The sequence below is a fragment of the Phacochoerus africanus genome, chromosome 16 (assembly GCF_016906955.1).
Source record: "Phacochoerus africanus isolate WHEZ1 chromosome 16, ROS_Pafr_v1, whole genome shotgun sequence".
In the NCBI taxonomy this organism is placed as follows: Eukaryota; Metazoa; Chordata; class Mammalia; order Artiodactyla; family Suidae; genus Phacochoerus; species Phacochoerus africanus.
In genome coordinates, this window is record NC_062559.1 from 33730930 (window position 1) to 33756798 (window position 25869).

Genomic DNA, 25869 nt, shown 5'->3' on the forward strand with positions numbered 1-25869 from the left:
GCGTGAATACTGGCTGCTCCTTTCCCCCCTAAAAGTAGAATAATAATGCAGGACCATTGGAAGAAGTATAAAGACCTTTTTTTTTTTTTAATGTATATTTCATGTTGTTTGACCAATATAAAAATAGGTTTGTTTGTTTTTTTTTTTTTTAAAAAGTCCTCTGAGACCTCAAGAATGCCTTTGTTAAAATAGCATGAGTTCTTCCCCCTCTCATCTCAGATCCTTCATCCCCGCCCCACCTCCTTACCTCCTTTCGCAGTGTTCCCCCCAGGCCCCCCTTCCCAAAGTGAAAAAAAGGCCTTTCCGAGTAGCCTCCACCATCAGGGAGCTCTGAAAGCACTTGCTGAGAGTCTCCTAGTTTTCACAGTTGTTCAGTCTCTGTTCTTGGCTTTCATTAAAGATCTGTGTGCATAAAATTATTAAGGTGTATATATTAGTTAAAATCATGTTAAGATGTAGGTTCTTAAAGAAGTACTTGGAAAGAGCTTCTTTGGAAAATAATTTCCGCATCTTTCCCTAAAAAGAGACAAAGATAAAATTAGGAGTTTTAGGTAATGCATTACTTTGAACATAGTCCCTAATATGAAAGATAGGCGTCACTGAATTCATAGTTGAGTTTTATGAGTTGAGTTGTATCTGTGGTGTTTGAAAATAAAGGTAGATATACATATTTTTGACTACTCAACATCTAATTTTAACTTGTCCTCTGACCATGTTTCTGATCTTTTCAGTACAGATTGACACGAGCAAGCATGCTCCTCCTAGGGAAAGACTGAACCCATATCTTTTCATTTCTCATCTGTCACTCATCCACATTTGCAGATTTTCAGGGAGTGGGAAGTGGAGCCAGGATGCATGTCTTTTTTCTGATGCCACAAATAGTTGCTGTGGTTTGTGTGGAAGTACGATGCTGGGAAGAGCCACTTTCTCCTGGGGGCCCAGGGTGCACGCCAGCATGTGCAGTCACTGCAAACTGGGCTGTGATAATGTGTCTCCCACTTGCTTCCCATGTAAGCTGTGTTAAAACATTAAGACAAGAAATGTTGGAGTTCCCATCATGGCTCAGCCTTGTGACCAGGATCCATGAGGATGTGGGTTTGATTCCTGGCTTTGCTCAGTGGGTCAAGGACCCAGCGTTACCGTGAACTGTGGTGTAGGTTGCAGATGTGGCTCGGATCTGGTGTTGCTGTGGCTATGGTGTAGGCTGGCAGCTGTAGCTCAGATTGGACCCCTAGCCTGGGAACTTCCATATGCCGTGAGTGCAGCCCTAAAAAGAAAAAAAAAAAAAGAAAGTCAGGTCAGGGAGTTCCTGCATTGCTGTGGCTGTGGTGTAGGCCAGCAGCTGCAGCTCTGAATCGACCTCTAGCCTGGGAATTTCCGTATGCCACAGGTGTGGCCCTAAAAAGACCAAAAAAAAAAAAAAAGTCATATCAGACAAGATTGGGTGCATTCAGGGTGGTATGGCTGTGCAGTGCATGGACCTAGAAATTGTCATGCTAAGTGAAATTAGTGAAAAGTGAAATACAAGCATCATATGATATCACTTATTTGTGGAATCTAAAAAAAGGATACAAATGAACTTTTTTGCAGAGCAGAAACAGACTCAGAGACTTTGAAAAATGTGTGGTTACCAAAGGGGACAGGCGGGGAGTGGGGAGGGGCGGATTGGGAGTTTGGGATTGGCATATGTGCACCGAGGTATGTGGAATGATTGGCCAATGGGGACGGGCTGTATAGCATAAGGAACTCTACCCAATGTTCCGTGATCCTCTATGGGGGGAAGAATCTGAAAGAGAATGGATGTGTGTATATGTTTAACTGAATCACTTGGAGGCGCAGCACAAGTTATAACAACCTTGTAAATCCACTATATGTCAACAGAACTTTACAAAATGAGAAAAGAAAATGAAAAAAGAAAAAAAAAAAGAAACCATTTTACTTGTAGTTCACATCTAGTAGAATTCACGTTGTAGCTCATTCCTTCATTCAGCAGATGTTTATTGCCTGCAGACCCCACTCCAGGAATTATGTTAGCAACACTGCAGCAAATTAAACAGATACATACTACCTGCCTGTAAGCTGCTTCTCCTCTAGCATGAAAGCAGAGTTTGAATGAGTAATTATGCTGTGGTTAATTTAAGTACCTCAGCAGTTGTGCTGGGGGGAGTGGATGAGGTGCTATTGACCAGGGAGAAATGAGTGAGTCTTGGGGTTCATCCCACCCACTTGACCTCAGTTAGTCATCCATGTGCTAACATAACAGGCAGGTTGGTATTTCTAGGCCAGATCCCTCCACTGAGCTCCGAACATGAAGAGCCATCTGCCCTCTCCACAGCTCTACGTGGAGGTCTCACGGGCTCCTGACACTCAGCCTGCCTAAAATGGAAATCTCAACTTTTTTCTCTCTAAGCCTGCTCTTTCCCATCTTAGCAGATGCAGTGCCATGTGCCTGGAGAGCTCAGGGGTGCTCTTGAAACCCTCTCCTCCCTTTGCCTTTCATCTCCACCCATCACCACCCCCGCCCTTGGGGCCTCCCGAGGGTTCCCCATGCCTGGCCACTTCGCCTCTCCCCCACTCCCACTTCTCCCTCCGAACTGCCACCTGGTCTGAACTGCCTCAGACGTTCCCCCAATATCTCCTTTCTCCTGTCCATGTACGGAACCAAAGTTCCCTTTGGAAACTCATACCAGATGATATCACTCCTAACTTTTTCTTTCTTTCTTTCTTTTATTATTTATTTATTTTGTCTTCTAGAGCCGCACCCGAGGCATATGGAGATTCCCAGGCTAGGGGTAGAATCAGAGCTACAGCTGCTGCCTTATGGCACAGCCATAGCCATGTGGGATCCAAGCCATGTCTGTGACCTACACCACAGCTCACGGCAATGCCAGATCCCTGACCCATTGAAGGAGGCCAGGAATCAAACCCACATCTTCATGGATACTAGCCAGATTCGTTTCCTCTGAGACACAACAGAAACTTCCCCAGCTTCTTTTCTTACATCCTAGATGTTTGGCTCTGTTTTGAAGGTACATTCCAGAACTGCTGTCCCAGGCCCTGTGATCTGGCCCTGCCCCCTGCCTGGTCCCATCACTGTATTACTTCACTCTCCTAGGAATCTCCTTTCTCCTGTTCCTTTCTGAACCTTGTTGATTCCCATTCATCCTTCAGGGCTCAGTTGAACTCTTATTTTCTCAAGAAATTTCCTCTCTGCCCCGCCTAAGCCATTATAACCCTCATTCCTTAGCTTTTTACTTCTTGGATAACCTAACGCGTCTATAATAACCAAAGAATTGGTGATTTAGTGGTTTCATGTCTACCTCCCACCCTGCCCCAAAAGGAAAGCCCTGGAGGGCAGGGGCTTTCTTTCTTTTAAAGGCAATTGTATCTCCAGCTTCCATAACAGTGTCTGGTGCAAAATAGATGCTTGATAAGTGTTTCGTGAATGCTGTGTACTGGGTCACGTCTAGAGATCAGGATGGAGCTAAGAAGGACCATGAATATGACAACAGAACAGTGTTCAGTGTGAAAGTCCCAGACCAGGAGCAGAGCAAAATTGACAAAGGTAAGAATTAAGGCCAGACCGCCTTGTGTTGGTAGCCCAGTGGCAGTCATTAAAAGAAATATGCAGAATTTCCTGGTAGCTCTGTGAGTAAGGATCAGGCATTGTCACCTCTGTGGCTCAAGTTGCAGCTGTGGTGCTATTTTGATCCCTGACCTGGGAACTTCCACATGCCACAGGTGTGCCCCCACCCTCCAAAAGAGACTCCAAACCTCATTCCCAGAAGAAATCGAGAAGAATAAGAGAAGTCAGGCCCACAGAGATAAGGCACTTCCCCGCTTATGGATACGTGGCATTGCATTCCTTAGGATTTAGCTTTAGGACAGCTACTCCCTGGTGGAGGCACAGGGATGGGGAGGTGGGTGTGGGTGGATTGAGTCCACTGGGTGAGATCCTAAGCCACATTCAGAAATCACCCTTAGCTCTCCCCCCTCTGCCCCCCCATTCCTTCACTCTGTGATCCTGATGTTGTCTGCATGGCATGGAGCCCCTGAATCACTTGGGGACCTTTCCACCTGTCCTCCAGTGTCCGAAGGGCTTGTTTGCAGGTTTTGTTGCTGTCTGTGACACTTGCAGTTAGTTCCTGGTGGCTTTGGTCACAAATCCCTAATGCAGCTCTGATTTAGGCTTTTCTGTCCAGCTGGTGCTTCCCTCCAGTCAGCAACTCTGCTACCTACAAAGCTCCACCACAGTGTGACCCCTGCCTACTGGTTTCCCATCTCCCCATCCTGAGGCTGCCAAGAGCATCTGGCTTGGGTGTCCTGCTGATGTCTAGTCCATGCTGGGCCAGTTTGTGAAGAGTGGCTGGCAACCCTGGGTGGGGGGAGCTCCACAGGACTCCCAGATCTCACTCCCTTGGGGAGAGATGTTTTGTTGATAGAGGAGACAGAGGTTATGACACTCCTTGAAATTAACCTCACGGAGGAAATTGATTAGCATTTCTTAATAGCTTCTCCTCCTTCACAGCCCCACACCCATTGGGAATTGCTAACAGGAGCTGGTTTTATCCACGCAAATGTGTACAGGCAAAACAAAAAGTTTTGAGACACACAATGCATTCAATACATGGAGCTCTACCTGAGATACAGAATATGAGTGTATTGAATCTTTCAAGAATGGAGCCTGCATAACAAGTCTTTTGTTTAAATGTATAGAAAGTTAGTGTTTGTTCAACTGTGGCTTTTCTTTTTTTCTTTGGTCCTCCTTGATGAGTCCAGGTGTTTTCTTTTAAAGGTAAGAATTAGCATTTTAACCAGTCAGCTTGTTTGGCATTTTCCTACCGAGTCTATCATTTGCATTAGCTGATGCTGCGCTAGTAATGGAAAAGACGTAAATCTGCAGACTAGTGTTATTTTCTTTTTACACACACCACATACAATTTTTTTTGTATATCTTAGTTACTTTTTTGAAGTAGAGATTTTCTTAACACTTGGTTGCAAATTGAATTTTTAGAGATTAAATCCCAGTGGCTGCAGGAACATATCAGATAAGCTTTATCTTCCTTTCTAATTAAACATCACTAGGTAGTGACTTCTGTCATTTAAGCTTCCAGTTTCTTTTTCTTGGTTCTTTTTGTTAGGTAATTGATTTATAAATAAGTATTTAGGTTTCCTGGTCAGGCTTCCTATTGAAAGGAACCCTGCAGTTAATTTTCACAAGTTTGGGTTTTAATACTCTGTTTTGTTAAAGTGACTTATGTGGTTTGCTTTGATGGTAAACCTAAGGCCAGTCCATCAGGCTTGTTGGGAGCCTGATAGCCGGCCTTAAAAGAAATATGAGACTCCCAACCTCACTCCTAAAAGAGAAAACAATAAGAGAAGTCAGGTAAACACTAAAAAAAGCACTTTCTGAATTGTGAATACTTTACATTTCTTATGATATCTGTTAGAACACAGAATTTTGTATATATGTATATATTTTACCTATAGATGTACCTTATTTATACTGGCTAGGAATCCAGTGCAATGTTGAATTGAATAGGTGAAATTGGCAGTCCTTGCCTTATTTTTTATCTTAAGGAGAAAGCATTCAATCTTTTACTCTTATTATGTGAGCTAACAGCAAGCATTTCATTAATTCCCTGTATCAATTTGAGGAAATTACCTTCTGTTCTTATCTTCCTGACAGCTTTTATCATTAATGGACACTGAATCTTGCACATTTTTTTCTACATCTACTGCTAATATGGGGAATTACATTGATTGATTGAATATTAAAGCAAACTTGCATTCCCGGCATAAGCCCTCTTTTATCATATTGTGTGTGTGTATTTTGCTAAAATTTTACAAGTATTTTTGCATCTATGTTGACCAGAGATATCAAATCTAGCTTTCTTGTCATGTCTTTGGTTGATTTGGGCATAAATAATGTTGGCCTCATAAAATCAATTAGTGATATTCCCTGTTTATTCTATTTTCTGGGAGGATATGTATAGAATTGATATGCTTTCTTCCAATGAATACTTCATAAATTCATTGAAGCCACCTGGGTCTGGATTTTTCTTGTAGGCTCTTAACAGCAAGTTTAATTTCTTTAATAGGTATAGAATTATTTAGTTATCCATTTTTCCTCGAATGAGTAAAGTGGAATTATAATTTATGCAAACTCTTTATAAGGCACATTTTTTTATAATTTATTTATTTATTTTTACGCTGTGCAGCATGGGGGCCAAGTTATATGTATACATTTTTTTTTCCCCACCCTTTGTTCTGTTGCAGTGTAAGTATCTAGACATAGTTCTCAATGCTACTCAGCAGGATCTCATTGTAAATCCTTTCCATGGGTTTACACATGGGTTTTTATAAACCAAGATTAATCTATTTGAATTGTTGCACAGGTGACATCTTTTAGAAAATCAAGCAGAGAGGGACAGGGACTAGGGGATTTGCATGTGGGCATGTCCCGTAAGTAATAATGCCCATTATGGGCCCATAATAGACAATAATTTTGTACTCTTAACATCATGTTGAAAAACTAGCACTCAGGACAATATGCATACTTATTGTTACTTTTTCAAATACTGCGTAAGTTTTTAGATTACCTATCACCTTACTATTTCAAATATTAACAAGTTAGGGATCAATATAAGACTTCCAGTTAAGGGAGAAATGACGCATGTGCAGTCAAAATTCATTATTTGTGGATTGACTCAACTAAAACTTGTTTGTAACCCCCACATCGATACTTAGGGCACTTCAGTGCCCATTCATGGACATGCACAGAGTAGTGAATCCTTCAAGGTGCAGGATGCATACATTCCCAGCTGTCAAACATGACGATGCTCTATCTTCATTTCCACTCTCACACAGGGATGAGCAGAGGGTGGAAGCAGCAGAGGGCAGGAGGCTCTAGCTCTCAGGCAGCTGACAGTTTGAATCCTCCCTCTGGCCCCTGTTAGTGGGACTCCCTCAGGCTGGCCCCTTCGTACTTCTGAACTTCACTTTCTCTTTTGTAAAATAATGAAAATAAACTACCTGGATGAGTTATCTTTGGGAGTTCAGATTGTAAGCTCTGTGAGATATGCACAGGTACATAGAGGTTTCCTCTAGGAAGGATGATTCAGTATTCACTGTTTGATCATTCCCAGTGACTTTTTCGAAATTCACTTCCATGAATAAAATCAACTGTATTTACTTTTCTTTCTTGATGAAAGTAGATGAATATGAGTTTCAGGTATTAAAACTTCCTTTTAGGATGAACCTCATCTGGTCCTAAAGTCTCATTTATCTATGGCTGAAATTGATTTCCTAAAGTTTTGAAAAGGGTTTTTGTATCTATGGACATTAAAGGAATTTTTAAAAATTATGTCTCAAAAAAAAAAAAAATGGAGTTCCTGTTCTGGCTCAGTGGTTAACAACCCCAACTAGTAACCATGAGGTTTCGGGTTCAATCCCTGGCCCTGCTCCGCGGGTTAAGGACCCGGCGTTGCCATGAGCTGAGGGGTAGGTCACAGACACGGCGCGGATCCCATGTTGCTGTACCTGTGGCATAGGCCGGCGGGTACAGCTCCAATTCGACCCCTAGCCTGGGAACCTCCATATGCCGTGGGTACGGCCCTAAAAAGATAAAAGACAAAAAAAAAATTATGTAATCTCACAGATTTAGGACAGCAGGAAAGATGACAACGCATAAGAGCTATCAACAGTTTTTATGAAGACTTCCCTTGCGGTGCAGCAGGTTAAAGATCTGATGTTGCTGCAGCAGCCCAGGTTGCTGTTGTGGCACAGGTTTGATCACTGACCCCGAAGCTTCCACATGCCAGGGATGCAGCCAGAAAAGGGGGGCTCAGTTTATTTGCTGGAGAAAATGAATGAGATATGCCTGTATTCAGGAAAACTAGACAATGCTAAATGCAGGGATGAGGCACCACACTGTAAATAGGGCCTCATTAAACAGGTTAAACAGAGAGGCTTCTACTAGCCACTTCCTGTGTTGATTTCACATGGCCAAAAAAAGGATGAGTTCGTGCTTGCCAGAGGGGAGACTGGCAGCTTCCTCTCCGGAGAAACTGACCAGCCCAAAAACAGACATCTCAAATTTGAAAATTTGGAGGTCCCCTCATGAAACATCTGTATGTCTGTCCTCCCTGTGGTAAAGCCTCGTCCATCCACAGGCTTGCCTAGGTATACAGGTTTTGGGTTGTATTTTTTTCCCCCCTAGTTAGCATTTTAGTACCTCACTTACAAAGCTGAATGGACAATGAAAGATCACCAGATACTGGAGAAAAACCTCTAATGTGAAAGGCAGAGACCTAAAGGAAAAAGCAAGCAATTAAACTAAAAGAACTTGAAAGGAAAAGATAATTCAGGGAGGAAAAAATAAAAATAAAAAAATTGTCTCTGATTTCCCCGGAGAGAGAAGATAGTATATCCATGAAACAAGAATGGGAAACTATAAAGAGAGAAATAAAGAATATAATAAAGAATATAATAAATAAATATAAATATAATAAAGAATATAATAAAGAATAAAGAAATAAAGAGGAATGGCTGCATAATGAAAATGCAGCACCTCATGTTTGAAAATACTGAGTTTCATAATGGCTGCAGTAGAGCCTTAAGGTGTGGGACCATTCTGGGCACAGGGACCCGTGTGACTGCAGAGGTTGAACAGCTGCAGCACTGGCCTTGGAAGTAAGAAGGACTCCTGGAGATTAAATATATGACAGCATAAACAAGGATATTGAATAGAAGCTTTGAAAGATAAAGTAAGGAAAATGCCTAGAGTTATTCAAGTAGAAGACAGTTTAAGAGATTGATAATGTAGGAGTTCCCACTGTGGCACAGTGGGTTAATGATCTGGCTTATCTCTGTGTGGTCCTGGTTTGATCCCTGGCCCCATGCAGTGGGTTAAGGATCCAGCATTGCCACAGCTGTGGTGTAGGTCAAAGCTCCAACTCAGATTCAATCCCTGGCCTAGGAAAAGGGAAAGATTCATAGTGAAAATGTAGTAAAAATCTCAGGCAGAGGACATAGAAATACCAGGAAGGAGATAATCCCGGAAGTAATTCAAAGCAAGTCCCCAGAACTGAAAGACATGAGTTTATAGAGTTAAGTTACCCAGACAAGGGACATAATTATGAAATGTTAAATTACCAAGAATAATTTCCTGAAAGCTTTCAGAAAGAGAGAAACAAAAATAAAACAAAATCCACTTATAGAGAGTTCTTGTCGTGGCTCAGCAGTAACAAACCCAACTAAGATCCATGAAGACTTGGTTCAATCCCTGGCATCACTCATTGGGTTAAGGATCCGGCATTGCCATGATCTGTGATGTGGGTCACAGACGTGGCTCAGATCCTGTGTTGTTGTGGCTGTGGTGTAGGCCAGCAGCTACAACTCTGATTCGACACCTAGCCTGGTAACTTCCATATGCCGCAGGTGCGGCCATGAAAAAAAAAAAAAAAAATCTGGTTACAGACAAAGGCTTTGAAAGCAGAATGGTAGCAGCCACAAAATGTTAATTTAGTGGGAAATTGTGATAGAACTCTTTTGAGAGGCTGTAGGGACTAACCTGGGAACCTTTATTTCCTACTGTGGCTCAGTGAAAAGGAGTCTGACTAGTATCCATGAGGGTGTAGATTCCATCCCTGGCCTCGCTCAGTGGGTTAATGATCCAGCATTGCTGTGAGCTGCAGTGTAGGTTGCAGAAGTGGCTCGGATCTGGCATTGCTGTGGCTGTGGTTGTAGGCCGGTGGCTGCAGCTCCCATTCAACCCCTAGCCTGGGAACCTCCATATGCCACACCTCTGGGCCTAAAAAGCCAAAAAAAAAGGGGGAGGGATAAAAAGCTAAATGCTAATCTGTCATATTGGAAAGTCAGTAGATGATCTATCTCAATGATAAATCTGGAAATAGCAAGAGAAGCTTGCCATTTAGGTCTTTGGAGGTAAAATGAACAATTTTTTTTTTAATTAAAAAAAACCTATTTCCATGAAAGAGTCAGAGGCCTTGCGAGTGCAGGAATCATAGTTTGGGGAAGACACTACTGTTTTTGAATATTAACCATGTAGAACTACTACCTTTCTAACTACACATGTTAATAACTTAGCAGTTACAGTTAGATTAAAGAGTAGATCAGGGTTTGTGTGAGGTTATATAGGACTATTCAATGTGACACTAATGCTTCTTCTCCCTCCAGATTCCCGGTACATTCTCTTACCTGTCGTGTTGCATCACCTCCACATGCACCTGCAAGAACAGAAGGACCTGATCATGTGCGCGCGGATCCTTAGCAACGTGTTTTGTCTCATCAAGAAGAATAGCTCAGTAAGTAAATACAGGTCATAGGAGGCAGTTCCCATCATATGGCTCCTGGAAATAAAATTTTACAAGTCTTCAAAGAAATTCCACCAAAGAGTCATCCTCTGAGAGAGTCTCACTTTTATTTCCAGCTGGGTTGGACTTTTTGCTCTTCTTCTGAGGAAAAAAAATTTTTAGCCTTGTGGGATAGCCATAACCCCAAATAACCTGGGTTTCCTAAACTTGTATTTCAAGGAAGAACTGAATACCCAGTGGGAAAAATTAGAAATCTCAAAGCCTCCCACATGTGTCTTTAATCTTGACGAGTGCTCTGTGGCAAGAATAAATTATTGCTTGCAAAGATGGTCTGTTTTGGTCCATTCTTTGAAAGTTTGCATGATGATGGTCAGAGCTTGGCCAAGGCCCTTGGCCCCAGCCTGTAGAGACAGTGGAAGCAAAGGAGAGCCCCAGCAGCCTGGAGGTATCTTGAACCCAAACCATTACTTACCTGACAGTAATCACTCAGTTGTTTTGGCTTTAGGAATTCCTGTCCATGTCCCTGACTCTTGAGGCAATGCAGTTGCATTAGATGATGTCCTGTCAACAGAGAAAAATCACATGCTTGCTTATAAATGGAGACAGCTTGGCGTATGTGCACCGTCATGCACATAGGAAGGCTGTCTTGTTCTAGTTGTGTCACTGTCACTGTTTGTTAGGCAGTATCATACGCTTCTGTAACAACTTTTACAAAGCAGTGAGTGCTGACACTCCTGTTTCTTTCTCTGTTTCCCCATTAATTACGGTGCTACAGTTTCCCCATTTTTGTCATCTGGTCACCTTCTGAAGAGCTCAGCAGTCAGCTGGCATGGGCCCCCAGTGGAAGTGATGGAGATAGGGCTCCAGCACTGTAGGAGCAGAGTTGGCACTTGAGAGAAAAAGGTCAGAAGCTCTGTTGTGGGTCAGAACCCAACATAGTCTCCATGAGGATGCAGGTTTGATCCCCGGCCTGGCTCAGCGGGTTAAGGTTCTGGTGTTGCTGCCTGCTGTGGTGTAGTCCGCGGATGCAGTTCGGAGTCAGTCCCTGGCCCAGAACTTCCGTATGTTGCAGGTGCAGCTGTAAAAATAAAAAAATTAAAATTAAAAAAAAAAAGTGTAATAAGACAGACCTGCCTGGAGAAGGACCATGGCTTTTTATACACCCAGTTGAATAAAGCTTAGTTGTGCCTAGTTGGAATTTTTTTTTTCTAACTTTAATCACTGAGACTAAAAAGTAAGTTCACTGCAGAACACTGAAAACATCAGGTGGTAGTAGAGGTGATTTTTTTTCTCCTACTATTTCATTGTTGAAGTTGCAATCAATTTTGGGGCTTATCAATGAGGAATTCAGGACAGAAACTCTGGCTTGGAAGAAAAAAGCCTTAGTAGTGTTCTTGCAAGAGTGTAAGGAAGTTTATCATAAAATCCTAGCCAAAAAGCTCTTTCAAACTCATAGTTTCTTAAAGTTTCCTTTGCCAAGGCAGTCTTCTTGGTACACAAAGCATTTGTAATCGTAGTGCTTCGTCTTGTGCAGCTATAATAGAAACTCAAGTCCACTACATACAATCAGTGCAGAGCATTTTGGGTTTTTCTCTCAAGTCCTGGGGGCCTAGATAGGATTAATTTTATTCTGGAAGAGCGTTCCCACCATAGCCACGGACGTCCAGCCTGCGGCTACCAGTATTCACCTAAATTGAAAGTGCTCTTTGCTAACCTTTACATGTAGGAATTTTTTTTTAAGGTCATTTTTATAAGAGTATTCATTTGCACTTAAAATAGATTTTTGGAAAATAAGCTGTGCAACTCCAGTGATGAGAAAAGTAAATGTAAGTAAAATCTGAAACCAAAACACTGTCGATTCTTAAAACCAAGAGGAACACTTCCTGAAGAATCGGGCTCAGAAGGGCAAACTGACTTACTCAGGGCCTCCCACCCTATCAGTGGCATTGGTTTTTGCTCTGAATTAGTCTGCGGTGCTTTTCAGAACATCACCCCACATTTTTATTCGTATCTCCGGGACCCATTGCCTCCTTGTGTAGAGCTGTCAACATTTTCTTTCCCTTTGATTTCTAATAAAAGAAGGTCATTGACTTAAGCGAGTTAGGGTGGGTCCCTAGGTCTGTCCACCTCTTGAGTTCTCTGACTCTGATTCTAGATTTGGGCATGTGCTTTTCCCCCTGTTGCACTCAAGAGAGATTAATGTACACATTAAGCCACTATTTCTTAAACACGGTATTTTTTTCTCTCTTAAGGAAAAGTCTGTGCTGGAGGAAATAGACGTGATAGTGGCCAGCCTGCTGGACATCCTGTTGCGAACCATACTGGAGATCACCAGTCGACCCCAGCCGCCCGGTTCCACGATGCGGCTCCAGTTCCAGGATGTCACTGTAAGGCCATAGCGCAAATGGCGTGCAAGGAGCAGCAGAGTTGTGCTTGTTAAAGCCTCGGTTGCTCGGAGGGTGGGTTGCTGTAAAAATCAGGGAAATCTGTCCTTGGGAGGTCGTTTCACATGTATGTGAGTTTACCTTCATTTTACCGGAGGATGAGGATATGATTCAAGTTTGTTAAAAGATCTTGGATTACGATGTTTTTAGTTACAGAAGGACCACATGTGCCCAATTTATCTTCACTTTGCTCAGTTTAAATTAACCTGTGATTCTGTTGCATCAGTATTCTCAATACCTTTTGATTCTTTTCTCAGCCATTGGATTTTGACTGAGGAAGTGAGAATGGTCAGATAGAGCAAGAGCACCCAGGGGTCCTGAGGGCTCATTTTGAATTTCTCACTGTGACTAGTAAGGATCTTTGTTTGGGGTGAGGAAGCGCTGTTTCCTCAGCTGTGAATGGAGAAAGTTTGATGATTTCTAACGTATCTTCAAGCTCCAGTCTTTTATGAATCTAGTATGACATGATTTATATAAAATCTTAAAAAATAATTTATGTGATAGGTTATATGTGTGTATATGTGTGGAGAGAGAGAAAGATGGATGGATGGATGGATGGATTTCTATTTAAAACTCACATCCAATGGAGCAAATATGTGTTTTTTTAGATCTAAGAACATTCTTCCATATACCATTTGCTGTAGTTTTCACCTATTTTTATTTACCAAAATGTCAGCCTTTTGACATTTTTACATTATTTTGTAGAACCCCATCTTAAGAATTTTTGCCTAACTCCTGAAAATAATTTTTGCTTTTATTTAAAACAAATAAAGAGTCCACCCTGGCTTGACTGCTTCAATATGGCCATCTTGTGTTGAATTTTATTTTCTCCGCTTTCAGAACTGAAATTTACTCAGGAATCCAAGCTCTGGGTTTGGGAAGTGAAGTTAAACTCTTCCTTTTTAGCAAACTAATGCTAAAGATAGTATGAAAAACACTTCTTAATTGTATGTTTAATAGTGGTTGCAGCCTCATTTAAAGAAAAGAAGGGCACACAGTTAATTTCTCAGGGTCTGATGTAATTTCATGTGTAAAATGATACCTACCTCATTAGTACACCACTTGGTTCTTAGTAAATGCTCAAAACATGTTTTTTGTTTTCTTCCTAATGCTTCTAGAGTTCACTATGGGTCTGAAAGTTTGGGAATTTTTGTTTTGAATTTTTGTATTGTGTATTTTCATGTTTTTATGAACTTTTTTATTTTGTAGTAATTGTAGAATCACATGCAGTTGTGAAAAATAATAGAGATATCCCATGTACCTTTTATCCAATTTACCCAGTGGTAATGTCTTATAGAACTATAGGATGCAGTCACAACTAGGATATTGATATTAATACAGTCGAGACACAGAATATTTCCATCATCCCAAGAATCCCCCTTGTTGCCCTTTTATAACTAAACCTGCTTTCCTCCCATCTCCACCTCCTCCTTAACCCTGGCAACCACAAATCTCCTCTCCATTTTTGTTATTTTTTCATTTCAGGAATTTTATATAAAATGGAATCATGCAATATGTAACCTACTGTGATGAGCATTTTTTTTTTTTTCTACTCACCATAATTCTCTGGAGATCCATCCAGGTCACTGTGTGTATATATTATTCCCCTCCCGCCCCCACCTCACCCTGCGCTCAGTGGTTTTCATGGTATGGATATACCGTATTTAACCATACCCAATGAAGGCCGTCAAAGTTGTTCCAGATTTTGGCTTTACTAACAAAGTTGTTTTAAACATTTGAGTGCAAGTTTTTATGTCAGCCTAAGTCTTCGTTTCTCTAGGATAAATGCCCAGGAGCGTGGTTGCTGGGTTGTACAATAGTTTTGCTTTGTTTTGTTTTGTTTTAAGAAACATACTGCTTTCCCTAGTGGCTGTATTATTTTATATTCTCATATACACAGTGTTTAATGAATGATTCAATTTTGCAACACCCTTATCAACATTTAGTGTTGTCACTTTTTGGGGGGAGGGGAACATTCTAATAGGTGGATAGTGATATCGTATGTGTTTCAATTTGAATTTCCTTAATGGCTAATAAGGATGCACATCTGGAGTTCCCGTCGTGGCGCAGTGGTTAACGAATCCGACTAGGAACCATGAGGTTGCGGGTTCGGTCCCTGGCCTTGCTCAGTGGGTTACCGATCCGGCGTTGCCGTGAGCTGTGGTGTAGGTTGCAGATGCGGCTCGGATCCCGCGTTGCTGTGGCTCTGGTGTAGGCCGGTGGCTACAGCTCCGATTAGACCCCTAGCCTGGGAATCTCCATATGCCGCGGGAGCGGCCCAAGACCAAGAAATAGCAAAAAGACCAAAAAAAAAATAAGGATGCACATCTTTTCACATACTTATTTGCCATTTATATATCCTCATTGGTGGACTGTCTCTTCATGTCTTTTCCCCATTTTCTAATTGGACTACTTTTTACTCTTGGGTTTTGAGAGTTCTTTATATATTCCAGATTCTTGTCCTTTATTGAATGTATGGTTTAAAAATATTTTCTCCCACTCTGTAGTTTATTTTTTCATTTTTTCCTTTTTCATCCTATAGGGTCTTTAGTAGAGCAGAAGTTTTTGATTTTGATGAAGTCCAACTTATCAGTTTTTATTTTTATGACAAGTTTAAAGAACTCTTTGTCTAGCCCTATATCCTGAAGGTTATCTCCTAGACTTTTTTTTCCTACAAATATTAATAGTCTTATATATTGTATTTAACTCCATGTACCATTTTGAGTTAATTTTTGTATTAGCTGTGTCAGAAAATTTTAATGTCTCTTATCACCTCAGTGTTAATGTCTGTTGTCTCTTTTCATTCAATTTGAGATCTTCTTGGGTTTGGGTAGGATGAGTGATTTGCAGTTGAAATCTGGACACTTTTATTTTAGAAGACTTGGAGTATTATTTAAACCTTCTGTTTTAACTGGCTTTATGTGACACCACCTGACAGGTGAAGGGATTGGGTGCCAATTCATTATGGCCAGATGAATAAAGACGTCCAGGCTCCCCACTTTGTCTCCACTGACACTGAGCAGTAGTCGTGAAAGTACCTGCTTTCTGTTTGGCTCTCCACTCTGGAGAGGGATGTTGGGGTACCTCATCAAAGCCTTGTGAGCATGGATGTCTGGGCTCCCCATTTGGCTTTTGCAAGTGTGGGAGAGGCTGGAGTTTTTGGTAGTGTTTCACTGCAGTAGAGCAGTGATGGCTGAAAGGTTTGTCTTATTAAACTGCCCTTTTCTTGGTCCTTTGGCGCAAGTTTTGTTGGGGGTTGGGGGGAACTTCTGTTGCAGTTGATAGTGTTTCAGCTCCAGAGGAGGGGATGTATGAGGCTAAAAGAAAATCCCAAGAGTTCAACGCCATGTCCTTCCCTTGGTTCAAGGTGCCTAGCTAGTCTGTTCCAGAGTCGTCTTCTAGCGTTTCATATCTAATGGAGGGATTTTAGTTGTACTTGGCAAGAGGAATTGGGAAAAGCATATATCCTCCATCTCCCCCAAAACAGAAGGTCTCCTTCATTTTGGTTTTGATGGTAACATCTCAACTGCTTCCTGGCAATACAGCTCAGACACAGTTCTAAAATTATAATGGCCTCATAAACGAAATCATAGCAAGTGCTCTGTGTGGTCAAAGACTGCCTGAGGTCAAAAGCCGAAACACTTTTTCAGACTGCTTTGTATCCATAGGCAAGGTTGTCACTGCCCAATTTCTCTGGGACATGGTTGGCCTGTAAGGCCTTCACAGTTGTAATAATCAGAGCAAATTAAGGGGCTTGAGGAGGCAGTGGGTCAGGTTTCTGGATGGCTTTGGGGGTGCGGTGGGCGGGGTGATCGTCTGGCATGCTGAATTTTAGGAAAATCACATCAAGTGAAACCTTATCCGGGGAAGTTGTGTTGTGTGCTTTGCTGTGTGAAAAACCAAACTTTCTCAAGGTATGTGTGATGAAGACGGCAAGAAAACACACATTTAAATTATTTGGCACCTTAGATTTTATGCTTTAATATGTTTTTTTTTGAGTCCTCAGCCAACCTGGTTTGAGTCCTACTCTGCCACTTGATTATCTGCCTATGCTCTTGGGCAAGTTACCTAATATCTCTAAGCTTCAGTTTCTTTAAAGTTTCTGTTTCTTTAAAATAGAGAAAATAATCCCAAAGTTACTGTGAGGATTTCATGAAATCTATGAAAGTGTTTAAACAGTATCAACTTTAGCAATTAGTAGTGGTGGTAGCAACAGGAGTCTGGATTTAAGGTAATTACAGAAGCAGTACTTGTACTGTTGTTGTTACAACTAACTTTATAGTGAAAAATTTGATCTGGTCATTGACAAGGTCATTTCTCGGGGACACTGAAGCCCTGCTGAATTTCTTCATCCTTTTCTCTTAGAATATATAGGCTGTCCATATGCGGAAAGAACCTGAAAAAGATTGGATAAATGCATATGTAGAGCTGAATCACTTTGATGTACATCAGAAACTAACACAACATTGTAAATCAACTATACTTCAATAAAAAATTAAAATTAAAAAAAAAAGAAAACAGGCCGAGTAGGGAGTCTTCACATGGCAGTTTTGCACTAAGAACTTTTCAGTACTTACTGAAAAAGTGCCCACAATTAGTGGATATACGGTAGGTAGAAGCCATTCCCACAGTGTCTGTTAGTACCACGTCTCTATTAGCACCACGTCTGTCACCCTGCCTCCCAGGAACACCCATCAGGATGACTATATCAGAATTGCAGATAACAACAGCCTTATTTTTACTGTCTCAAAGGATTGTATTTCTTGTTCTTCTACCAACTGTTCTTCAAACTTTAAAACTCTTTATAACGGGGGTGGCGAGGGGGAAGCACTATTGTAATTGATTCCTTTCAAAAGTCTAATTGTACATGGAAGCAGATTTTATAAAGAGGCATATGTGGCCATCCGTTCACACCCTCAACTAATTGGACTCTGGAGTCCCTTATGGTTGATAAATACTTCTTTGCTTTGCATGTAAATCTATTCAGTGCCATGTATAGTGCAGATGACTTGAGTTCAGCATGAATGTCAAAGGCATACTCTGCATTTATCTGAACTTTTTGTGCATTGCGGGCTGTGGTTGGGGAAAAGAAGGCTGGAGAATTCTGTAAGAAGTTTCTGGGAACAATTGCGTATGTACAATAGAAAGCTTCCAAAAGATTAACTTGTAGCCATCTAATAATATCATTCACACTTACTGGGGAAATGCCCATTATACTCAATCTAGTTGTAAAATGGATACAAACTATTGCAGCACAGAATTCTTTTTAAAGGTGATTTGTAGGTTAAAAAAAAATTCCGACACTAAAAGGAAGTGAATCTTGACCAACGATGGATTTTTATTTATTCTTTTTAACAAACTGTGAGTCCAGGATTTTCAGGTAAACGCTTGAAATCTTCTATTTATTTTTTGTCTTTTGGGGGCCATACCCACGGCATATGGAGGTTCCTAGACTAGGGGTCAAATCAGAGCTATATCCACCAGCCTACGCCCACAGCCACAGCAACGCCAGACCCAAGCTGCTTCTGTGACCTACACCACAGCTCAAGGTAACGCCAGATCCTTAACCCACTGAGCAAGGCCAGGGTTTGAACCTGCATCCTCATGGATACTAGTCAGATTCATTTCTGCTGAACCCCAGTGGGAACTCCTAAAATCTTTTAAATAAAACAAATAAAATTATATTACTGATGAAAAACATGTCAGTAAGATACTGGGTGTCTAAGCCTCTTAGGGTTAAATGTGCTGGGAGTGCCTGAATGCATTAAGTGAATAAATAAAATGACATTGTCGAGTAGACATTGGTGTGTCTCAAATGTGCCATCATTAGACATCGGAATGACAGGTTGTTTGCAGTGGACCTAAACCTGATGTGAGAGTTATAAATAGTTAATAACCTGGATTCAAAAGAGGTACTTGCCTAGGTACAGTGACTCTAAGACTTAATGAAAAAGTCTACTCATTTTTTAATAATTTTTAAATTTTTACTAACATCATTAAAAATAGTGTATCATTGGAGTTCCTGTTGTGGCACGGTGGGTTAAAAACCCAACTAGTATCCATGAAGATGCGGGTTCGATCCCTGGCCTCGCTCAGTGGGTTAAGAATCTGGCATTGCTTTGAGCTGTGGTGTAGGTCTCGGATGCAGCTCAGATCCCACATCGCTGTCACTGTGGTGGAGGCCAGCAGCTGTAGCTCCCATTCGACCCCTGGCCTGGAACTTCCATGTGCTGCAGGCGCTGCCTGTAAAAAGAAAAAAAAAGCTTGTCATTTAAGATACTTCACTATTCACAGGATTTATGTTGAAATAAATATTTTAACAATATTAATCTAGTAGCTACATTGGAAAGTGTAGATATGTATAGAAAAAAATGAGATAAAAAATGCATTTATACCAATTAGATGTGCATTTTTATGTCAAGATATAGAAAACGCTACAAAGTACTAGCATTGGTTAACAGACAGATTTTCATATACCTGCTTATATTTCAGATGTATTTCCCTATAAAATAAGTCACTTTGAGCAATAGGAAAAAAAGCAAGAGAAACCTGGGTTTACACCCCAGCTCACCATTTTCTAGCTATGGAATCTGGGATAAATATGTTATTAACTTTAACACATCTCACTGTAAAGTGAAGTTATTAGTGTCTATGCAACAAGGTTGTAGTAAGGAATAAAATTAACAATATAATCAAAATATAGCAACTTATACGTAGTGCCATTCCATAAATGGTGGTGTTGTCATCGTATTTTTTTTAAGTTTTTTAAAGATATAATTGACAAAAGATTATGTGGATTTTTTTCCTTTTCTTTTTACTGCTGCACCTGCAGTATATGCAAGTTCCCAGGCCAGGACTCGAATCGGAGCTGCAGTTTCAGGCCTACACCACAGCCATGGCAACACCAAATTTGAGCCACATCTGTGGCCTATGCTGCTGCAGCTTGTGGCATCACCAGATCCTTAACCCACTGAATGAGGCCAGGAATTGAACCTGCATCCTCATAGACGCTAACACTAACACATAACTCTTAACCCACGGAGCCACCGCAGGAACTCCTATATGTGTTTTTTAATTTTATTTTCTCTTATTGAAGTATAGTTGATTTATAATGTTACGTTAATTTCTGCTGTATAGCAAAGTGATCGGTTATTCACATTTATGTTCTTTTTTTTAATAGTCTTTTCCATTATGTTTTATCACAGGATGTTGAATATAGTTCTCTATGCTATACAGTAGAACTTCGTTGCTTTTCCCTTCCATGTATAATAGCTTACATCTGCTCTCCCTAACCTCCCACTCCATCTCTCCCCCAACCTGCTCCCCCTTGGCAACAGCAAGTTTGTTCTCTTTGTCATAGATTCATTTGTCTCATATTTTATTTTCTTTATTTTTAAAATACTCAGTGAGTTTTATTACATTTGTAGTTTTACAGTGATCACCACAGCACAATTATATAGCATTTCCATCCCAAACCTCCAGCTGATCCCCCCACCCCCCAACCTGTCTCCTCTGGAAACCGTAAGTTTTTCAAAATCTATGAGTCAGTATCTGTTCTGCAAAGAAGTTCATTGTGTCCCTTTTTTAGATTCCACATGTAAGTGATAGCATTTGATGTTGGCGTCTCATTATCTGACTGACTTAACATGATAATTTCTAGGTCCAGCCATGTTTCTGCAAATCTGTTATTTCCTTCCTTTTAATGGCTGAGTAATATTCTGTTGTGTATATGTACCACATCTTCTTTATGCATTCCTCTGTTGATGGACATTTAGGTTGTTTCCATGTCTTGGCTATTGTATATAGTGCTGCAATGAACATTTTCGAGTCATGGTTTTCTCTGGATAGATGCCCAGGAGTGGGATTGCTGGATCAAATGGTAATTCTATTTTTAATTTTCTGAGGAGTCTCCATACTGTTTTCCACAGTGGTTGCACCAATTTACATTCCCATCAACAGTGTAAGAGGGTTCCCTTTTCTCCACACCCTCTCCAGCATTTATTGTTTGTAGACTTTTTGATGGTGGCCATTCTGACTAGTGTAAGGTAATTTTGATTTGCATTTCTATAATAATTAGTGATATTGAACCTCTTTTCATGTGTTTTTTGGCAATCTGTATGTCTTCTTTGGAGAATTGTCTGTTTAGATCTTCTGCCCATTTTTTGATGGGGTTTGTTTTTTTGGTATTGAGCTGCAGGAGGTGTTTGTAAATTTTGGAGATTAATCCCTTGTCAGTTGCTTCATTTGCAAATATCTTCTCCCATTCTGTGTGTTGTCTTTTGTTTTGTTTAGGGTTTCCTTTGCTGTGTGGAAACTTTTAAGTTTAATTAAGTTCCATTTGTTTATTTTTGTTTTTATCATCATTACTCTAGGAGGTGTATCTGAAAAGATACTGCTGTGGTTTATGTTGGAGAGTGTTTGACCTATGTTTTCCTCTAAGAGTTTTATAGTATCAGGTCTTATATTTAGGTCTTTAATCCATTTCAAGTTTATTTTTGTGTATGGTGTTAGGGAGTCTTCTGATTTCATTTTTGACATGTGGCTGTCCAGTTTTCCCAGCACCACTTATTGAAGGGACTATATATTCTTGCCTGCTTTGTCATAGATTAGTTGACTGTAGGTGTGTGGGTTTAATTCTGGGTTTTCTATCCTGTTCCACTGATCTATATTTCTGTCTTTGTGCCAGTATCATATGGTTTTGATGACTCTAGCTTTGTAGTAGAATCTGAAGTCAGGGAGCCTGATTCTTCCAGCTCCATTTTTCTTTCTTAGTACGTCTTTGGCTATTCTGGGTCTTTTGTGCTTCCAAACAAACTTTTGGAAGTTTGTTTAAAATATTTTGTTCGAATTCTGTGAAAAATGTCGTAATTTGATAGTGCACTGAATCTGTAGATTGCCTTGGATAGTATAGCCATTTTGATAATATTGATTCTTCCAATCCAAGAGCATAGTATGTCTTTCCATCTGTTTGTGTTATCTTTGATTCCTTGCATCAGCATCTTATAGTTTTCAGAGTACAGGTCTTTTGTCTCTTTAGGTAGATTTATTTCTAAATGTTTTATTCTTTTTTGATGTGATGGTAAATGGGATTGTTTCCCTAATTTCCCTTTCTAATCTTTTGTTGTTAGTATATAAAAATGCATCAATTTCTGTGTATGAATTTTGTATCCTGCAACTTTGCCAAATTCATTGATGAGCTCTAACAGTTTTCTGGCAGCGTATTTAGGATTTTCTAGGTATGGTATCATGTCATCTGCAAATAGTGATAGTTTACTTCATCCTTTCCAACTTGGATTCCTTTTATTTATTTTTCTTCTCTGATTGCTGTGGCTAGGACTTCCAAAACTATGTTGAACAGTTGTGGCAAGAGTGGACGTCCTTGTCTTGTTCCTGATCTCAGTGGGAATATTTTCAGCTTTTCACCATTGAGAATGATGTTAGCTCTGGGTTTGTCATATATGGCCTTTATTATGTTGAGGTAGGTTCCTTCTATGCCCACTTTCTGAAGGGTTCTTATCAGAAATGGGCGTTGGATTTTGTCGAAGGTTTTTTGTGCATCTATTGAGAAGATCATATGGTTTTTATTCTTCAGTTTGTTAATGTGGTGTATCACACCGGTTGATTTGTGGATATTGAAGAACTCTTGCATCCCTGGGATAAATCCGACTTGATCACTATGTACAATCCTTTTAATGTATTGTTGGACTCAGTTTGTCAGTATTTTGTTGAGTATTTTTGCATCTATGTTCATCAGTGAAAATGGCCTATAATTTTCTCTTTTTTTTGGTGGTATCTTTGTCTGGTTTTGGTATCAGGGTGATGGTGGCCTCATAGAATGAGTTTGGGAGTGTTTCTTCCTCTACAGTTTTTTGGAATAGTTTCATAAGGATAGGTGTTAGCTCTTCTCTAAATGTTTGATAGAATTCAACTGTGAATTCAGCCATCTGGTCCTGGACTTTTGTTTTGGGAAGTTTTTTAATTACAGTTTCAATTTCAGTACTTGTGATTGGTCTGTTCATCTTTTCTGTTTCATCTTGGTTTAGTCTTGGAAGATTGTACTTTTCCAAGAATTTGTCCATTCCTTCTAGGTTTTCCATTTTATTGGCATATAGTTGCATATAGTAGCCTTTTATGATCCTTTGTATTTCTGTGATGTCTGTTGGTAACGTCTCCTTTTTAATTTCTAATTTTATTGATTTGCGTCCTCTCTCTTTTTTCTTGGTAAGTCTGGCTAAGGGTTTATCAATTTTGTTGATGTTTTCAGAGAACCAGCTTTTCATTTCATTGATTTTTCTTTGATTTTCTTCATTTCTATTGAATTTATTTCTGTTCCGATCCTTATGGTTTCTTTCCTTCTGCTAACTTTAGGTCTTGTCTATTCTTCTCTGTGTAGCTCCTTTAGATGTAAAGCTATGTTGTTTATTTGAGCTTTTTCTTATTTCCTGAAGTAGGCTTGTATTGCTATAAACTTCCCTCTTAGGACTGCTTTTGCTGTATCCCATAGGTTTTGGAGTGTGGTATCTTTGTTGTCATTTGCTTCTAGGTATTTTTTAACTTCCTCTTTGATTTCTTCAGTGATCCATTGGTTGTTTAGGTGTCTCATGTTTTATATTCCACATGTAAGTGATATATGGTATTTGTCTTTCTCTTTCTGACTTACTTCACTTAGTATGAGAATCTCTAGTTGCATCCATTTTGCTGCAAATGGTATTCTTTCTTTCTTTTTATGATTGAGTAATATTCCATTGTATATATCTGTCACATCTTTTTTATCCATTCATCTGTCACTAGACATTCAGGTTGTTTCCATGTCTTGGCTATTGTGATTAGTGCTGCAGTGAACTTAGGGTGCATGTATCTTTTTGAATTATAGTTTTGTCCAGGTATATACCCAGGTGTGGTATTGCTGGGTCATACAGTAATTCTATTTTTAGTTTCTTGAGGAATCTCCATACTGTTTTTCATAGTGGTTGTATTAGCTCACATTCCTATTATTAATGTAGGAGGGTTCCCTTTTCTCTACACCCTCTCTAGCATTTGTTATTTGTAGACTTATTAAAGATGGCCATTCTGATTAGTGTGAAGTGATACCTCATTATAGTTTTGATTTGCATCTCTGTAATAATTAATGATGTTGAACATCTTTTCTTTCATTCTTCCTTTCTTTGTCTTTTTTTTTTTTTTTTAGGGCCACATCCACAGCATTTGGAGGTACCCAGGCTAGGGGTTCAGTTGGAGCTACATCTGCCAGCCTATGCAATAGTTACAGTACTGCCAGATCCAAGTTGCATCTGTGACCTTACACTGCAGCTGATGACAACACTGGATCTTTAACCCACTGAGCAAGGCCATGGCTTGAACCAACCTCCTCATGGATCCTAGTTGGGTTCTTTACGACTGAGTCACAATGGGAACTTCTTGAGCATCTTTTCATATGTCTTCTGGCCATCTTCATGCCTTCTTTGGAGAAATGTCTGTTTAGGTCTTCTGCCCATTTTTCAGTCAGGTTGTTTGTTTTTTTGTTGTTGAATTCTATGAGTTGTTTTTATATTTTGAAAATTAAGCCCTTCTTGGTCACATCATTTACAAATATCTTCTCCTATTCTGTAAGTTGTCTTTTTGTTTTGCTTACGGTTTCCTTTGCTATGCCAAACTTTTAAGTTTGATTAGGTCCCATTTGTTTGTTTTTGTTTGGATTTCTGTTGCCTTAGGAGAAATCACATGTGTTTGAACTCTACAGTTTGATACATTTCGACATTATATACACCTGTGAACCTTCAGCATCATCAAGATAATGACTATGCCTATTACTCTCACAGGTTTCTTTGTGCTCGTTTGCATTCCTTTCTTCTTATCCCTCTATAATGCTTCATATCCAAGCAACCACTGACCTACTTTCTGTGACTATAGATATGTTCACATTTTCTAGAATTATATATCAATGGAATCATGCAATGTATGGTTATCATTGTTGGTTTTTTGTTTTGTTTTGGTTTGATTTTTGAAGGGGATAGGGTTGTGGAATGGCATTTGGCTTCTTTCTTCAATACAGTTACTTATTTCATCAATGCAGTATTTATCTCACAGTATATATCAGTAGTTCATTTCTTCCTAATGAGGAATGGTATGTGGATATGCTCTAATTTGTTTACTCATTTGGTAGAGACTTGGATTGGTCCTGGTTTTGGCTGTTCTGTTCTATTTATTTATTTTTCTCTTTTCACACCAGTAGCAGTGTCCTGATTACTGTAGCTTTGAAGTTAGGTAGTATAAGACATTTAACTTCTTTTTCAAAGTTTTTTTTTTTTTTTTGCTATTTCAGGTCCTTTGAGTTTCCATATAATTTTAAAATCAGCTTGTCACTTTTTACCTTCCAGAATACTGCTATGATATATATAGAATGGCATTGTGTTGAATTTATATGTCAGTTTGCAGAGAATTAGCATCTTAACAATACTGAATTGCCTAGTCTATGAACATAGTATATCTCTTCGTTTATTTGTGTCATCTTTATTTGTGCTCATCAAAGTTTTATAGTTTTCATCAGGTCTTACATATATTTTGTAGTGTATATCACTATTTCTTATTTTAATGTATTATAAATTATTTTAAATTTCAGTTTCTAATTGTTCATTTTCATTATGCAGAAAATTGATTTTTGTGCATTGAATTTGTATTCTTGAATATCTATTCACTCAAGTAGTTCTAGTAGCTCATTGTAGATTCTATTTCACTTGCCATGTACACTCATGTGTGTGAATAAAGATAGCTTTTTAAAAATTGTTTTGCAATCTACATTCCTTTATATCTTGTTCTTGCTTTATTGTACTTACTACAACCTTTAATATAAGATTGAGTAGAAGTGGTGGACTGTTTAAGCTTTGGGATGTCTGAAAAGTCTTTATTTTGTCTTTGTTTTTGAAAGATTTTCACTGGGTAATAAATTCTTGGTTAATAGTTGTTTTCTTTCAGTACTCTAAAAATGTTGCTCCACTGTCTTCTAGCTTGTATTGTTTCTAATAAGAAATCTCTTTTGCTTATCTTTGTTCTTTTGGATATAATGGGCTTCTTTTTTTTTTTTTTTTTTT

General features: G+C 39.6%; 1 protein-coding gene across 2 annotated transcripts in view; it reads left to right on the plus strand.

Moving 5' to 3' along the window:
- Window positions 1–25869, plus strand: part of DOCK4 (dedicator of cytokinesis 4) — a 469573-nt gene that overhangs the window by 328976 nt on the left and 114728 nt on the right. For both annotated transcript variants that reach the window (XM_047763518.1, XM_047763519.1), the window contains exons 24-25: window positions 10201–10328; window positions 12590–12724. In XM_047763518.1, coding sequence (XP_047619474.1) covers window positions 10201–10328; window positions 12590–12724 — 263 coding nt within the window. The remainder of the gene's footprint in view (window positions 1–10200; window positions 10329–12589; window positions 12725–25869) is intronic.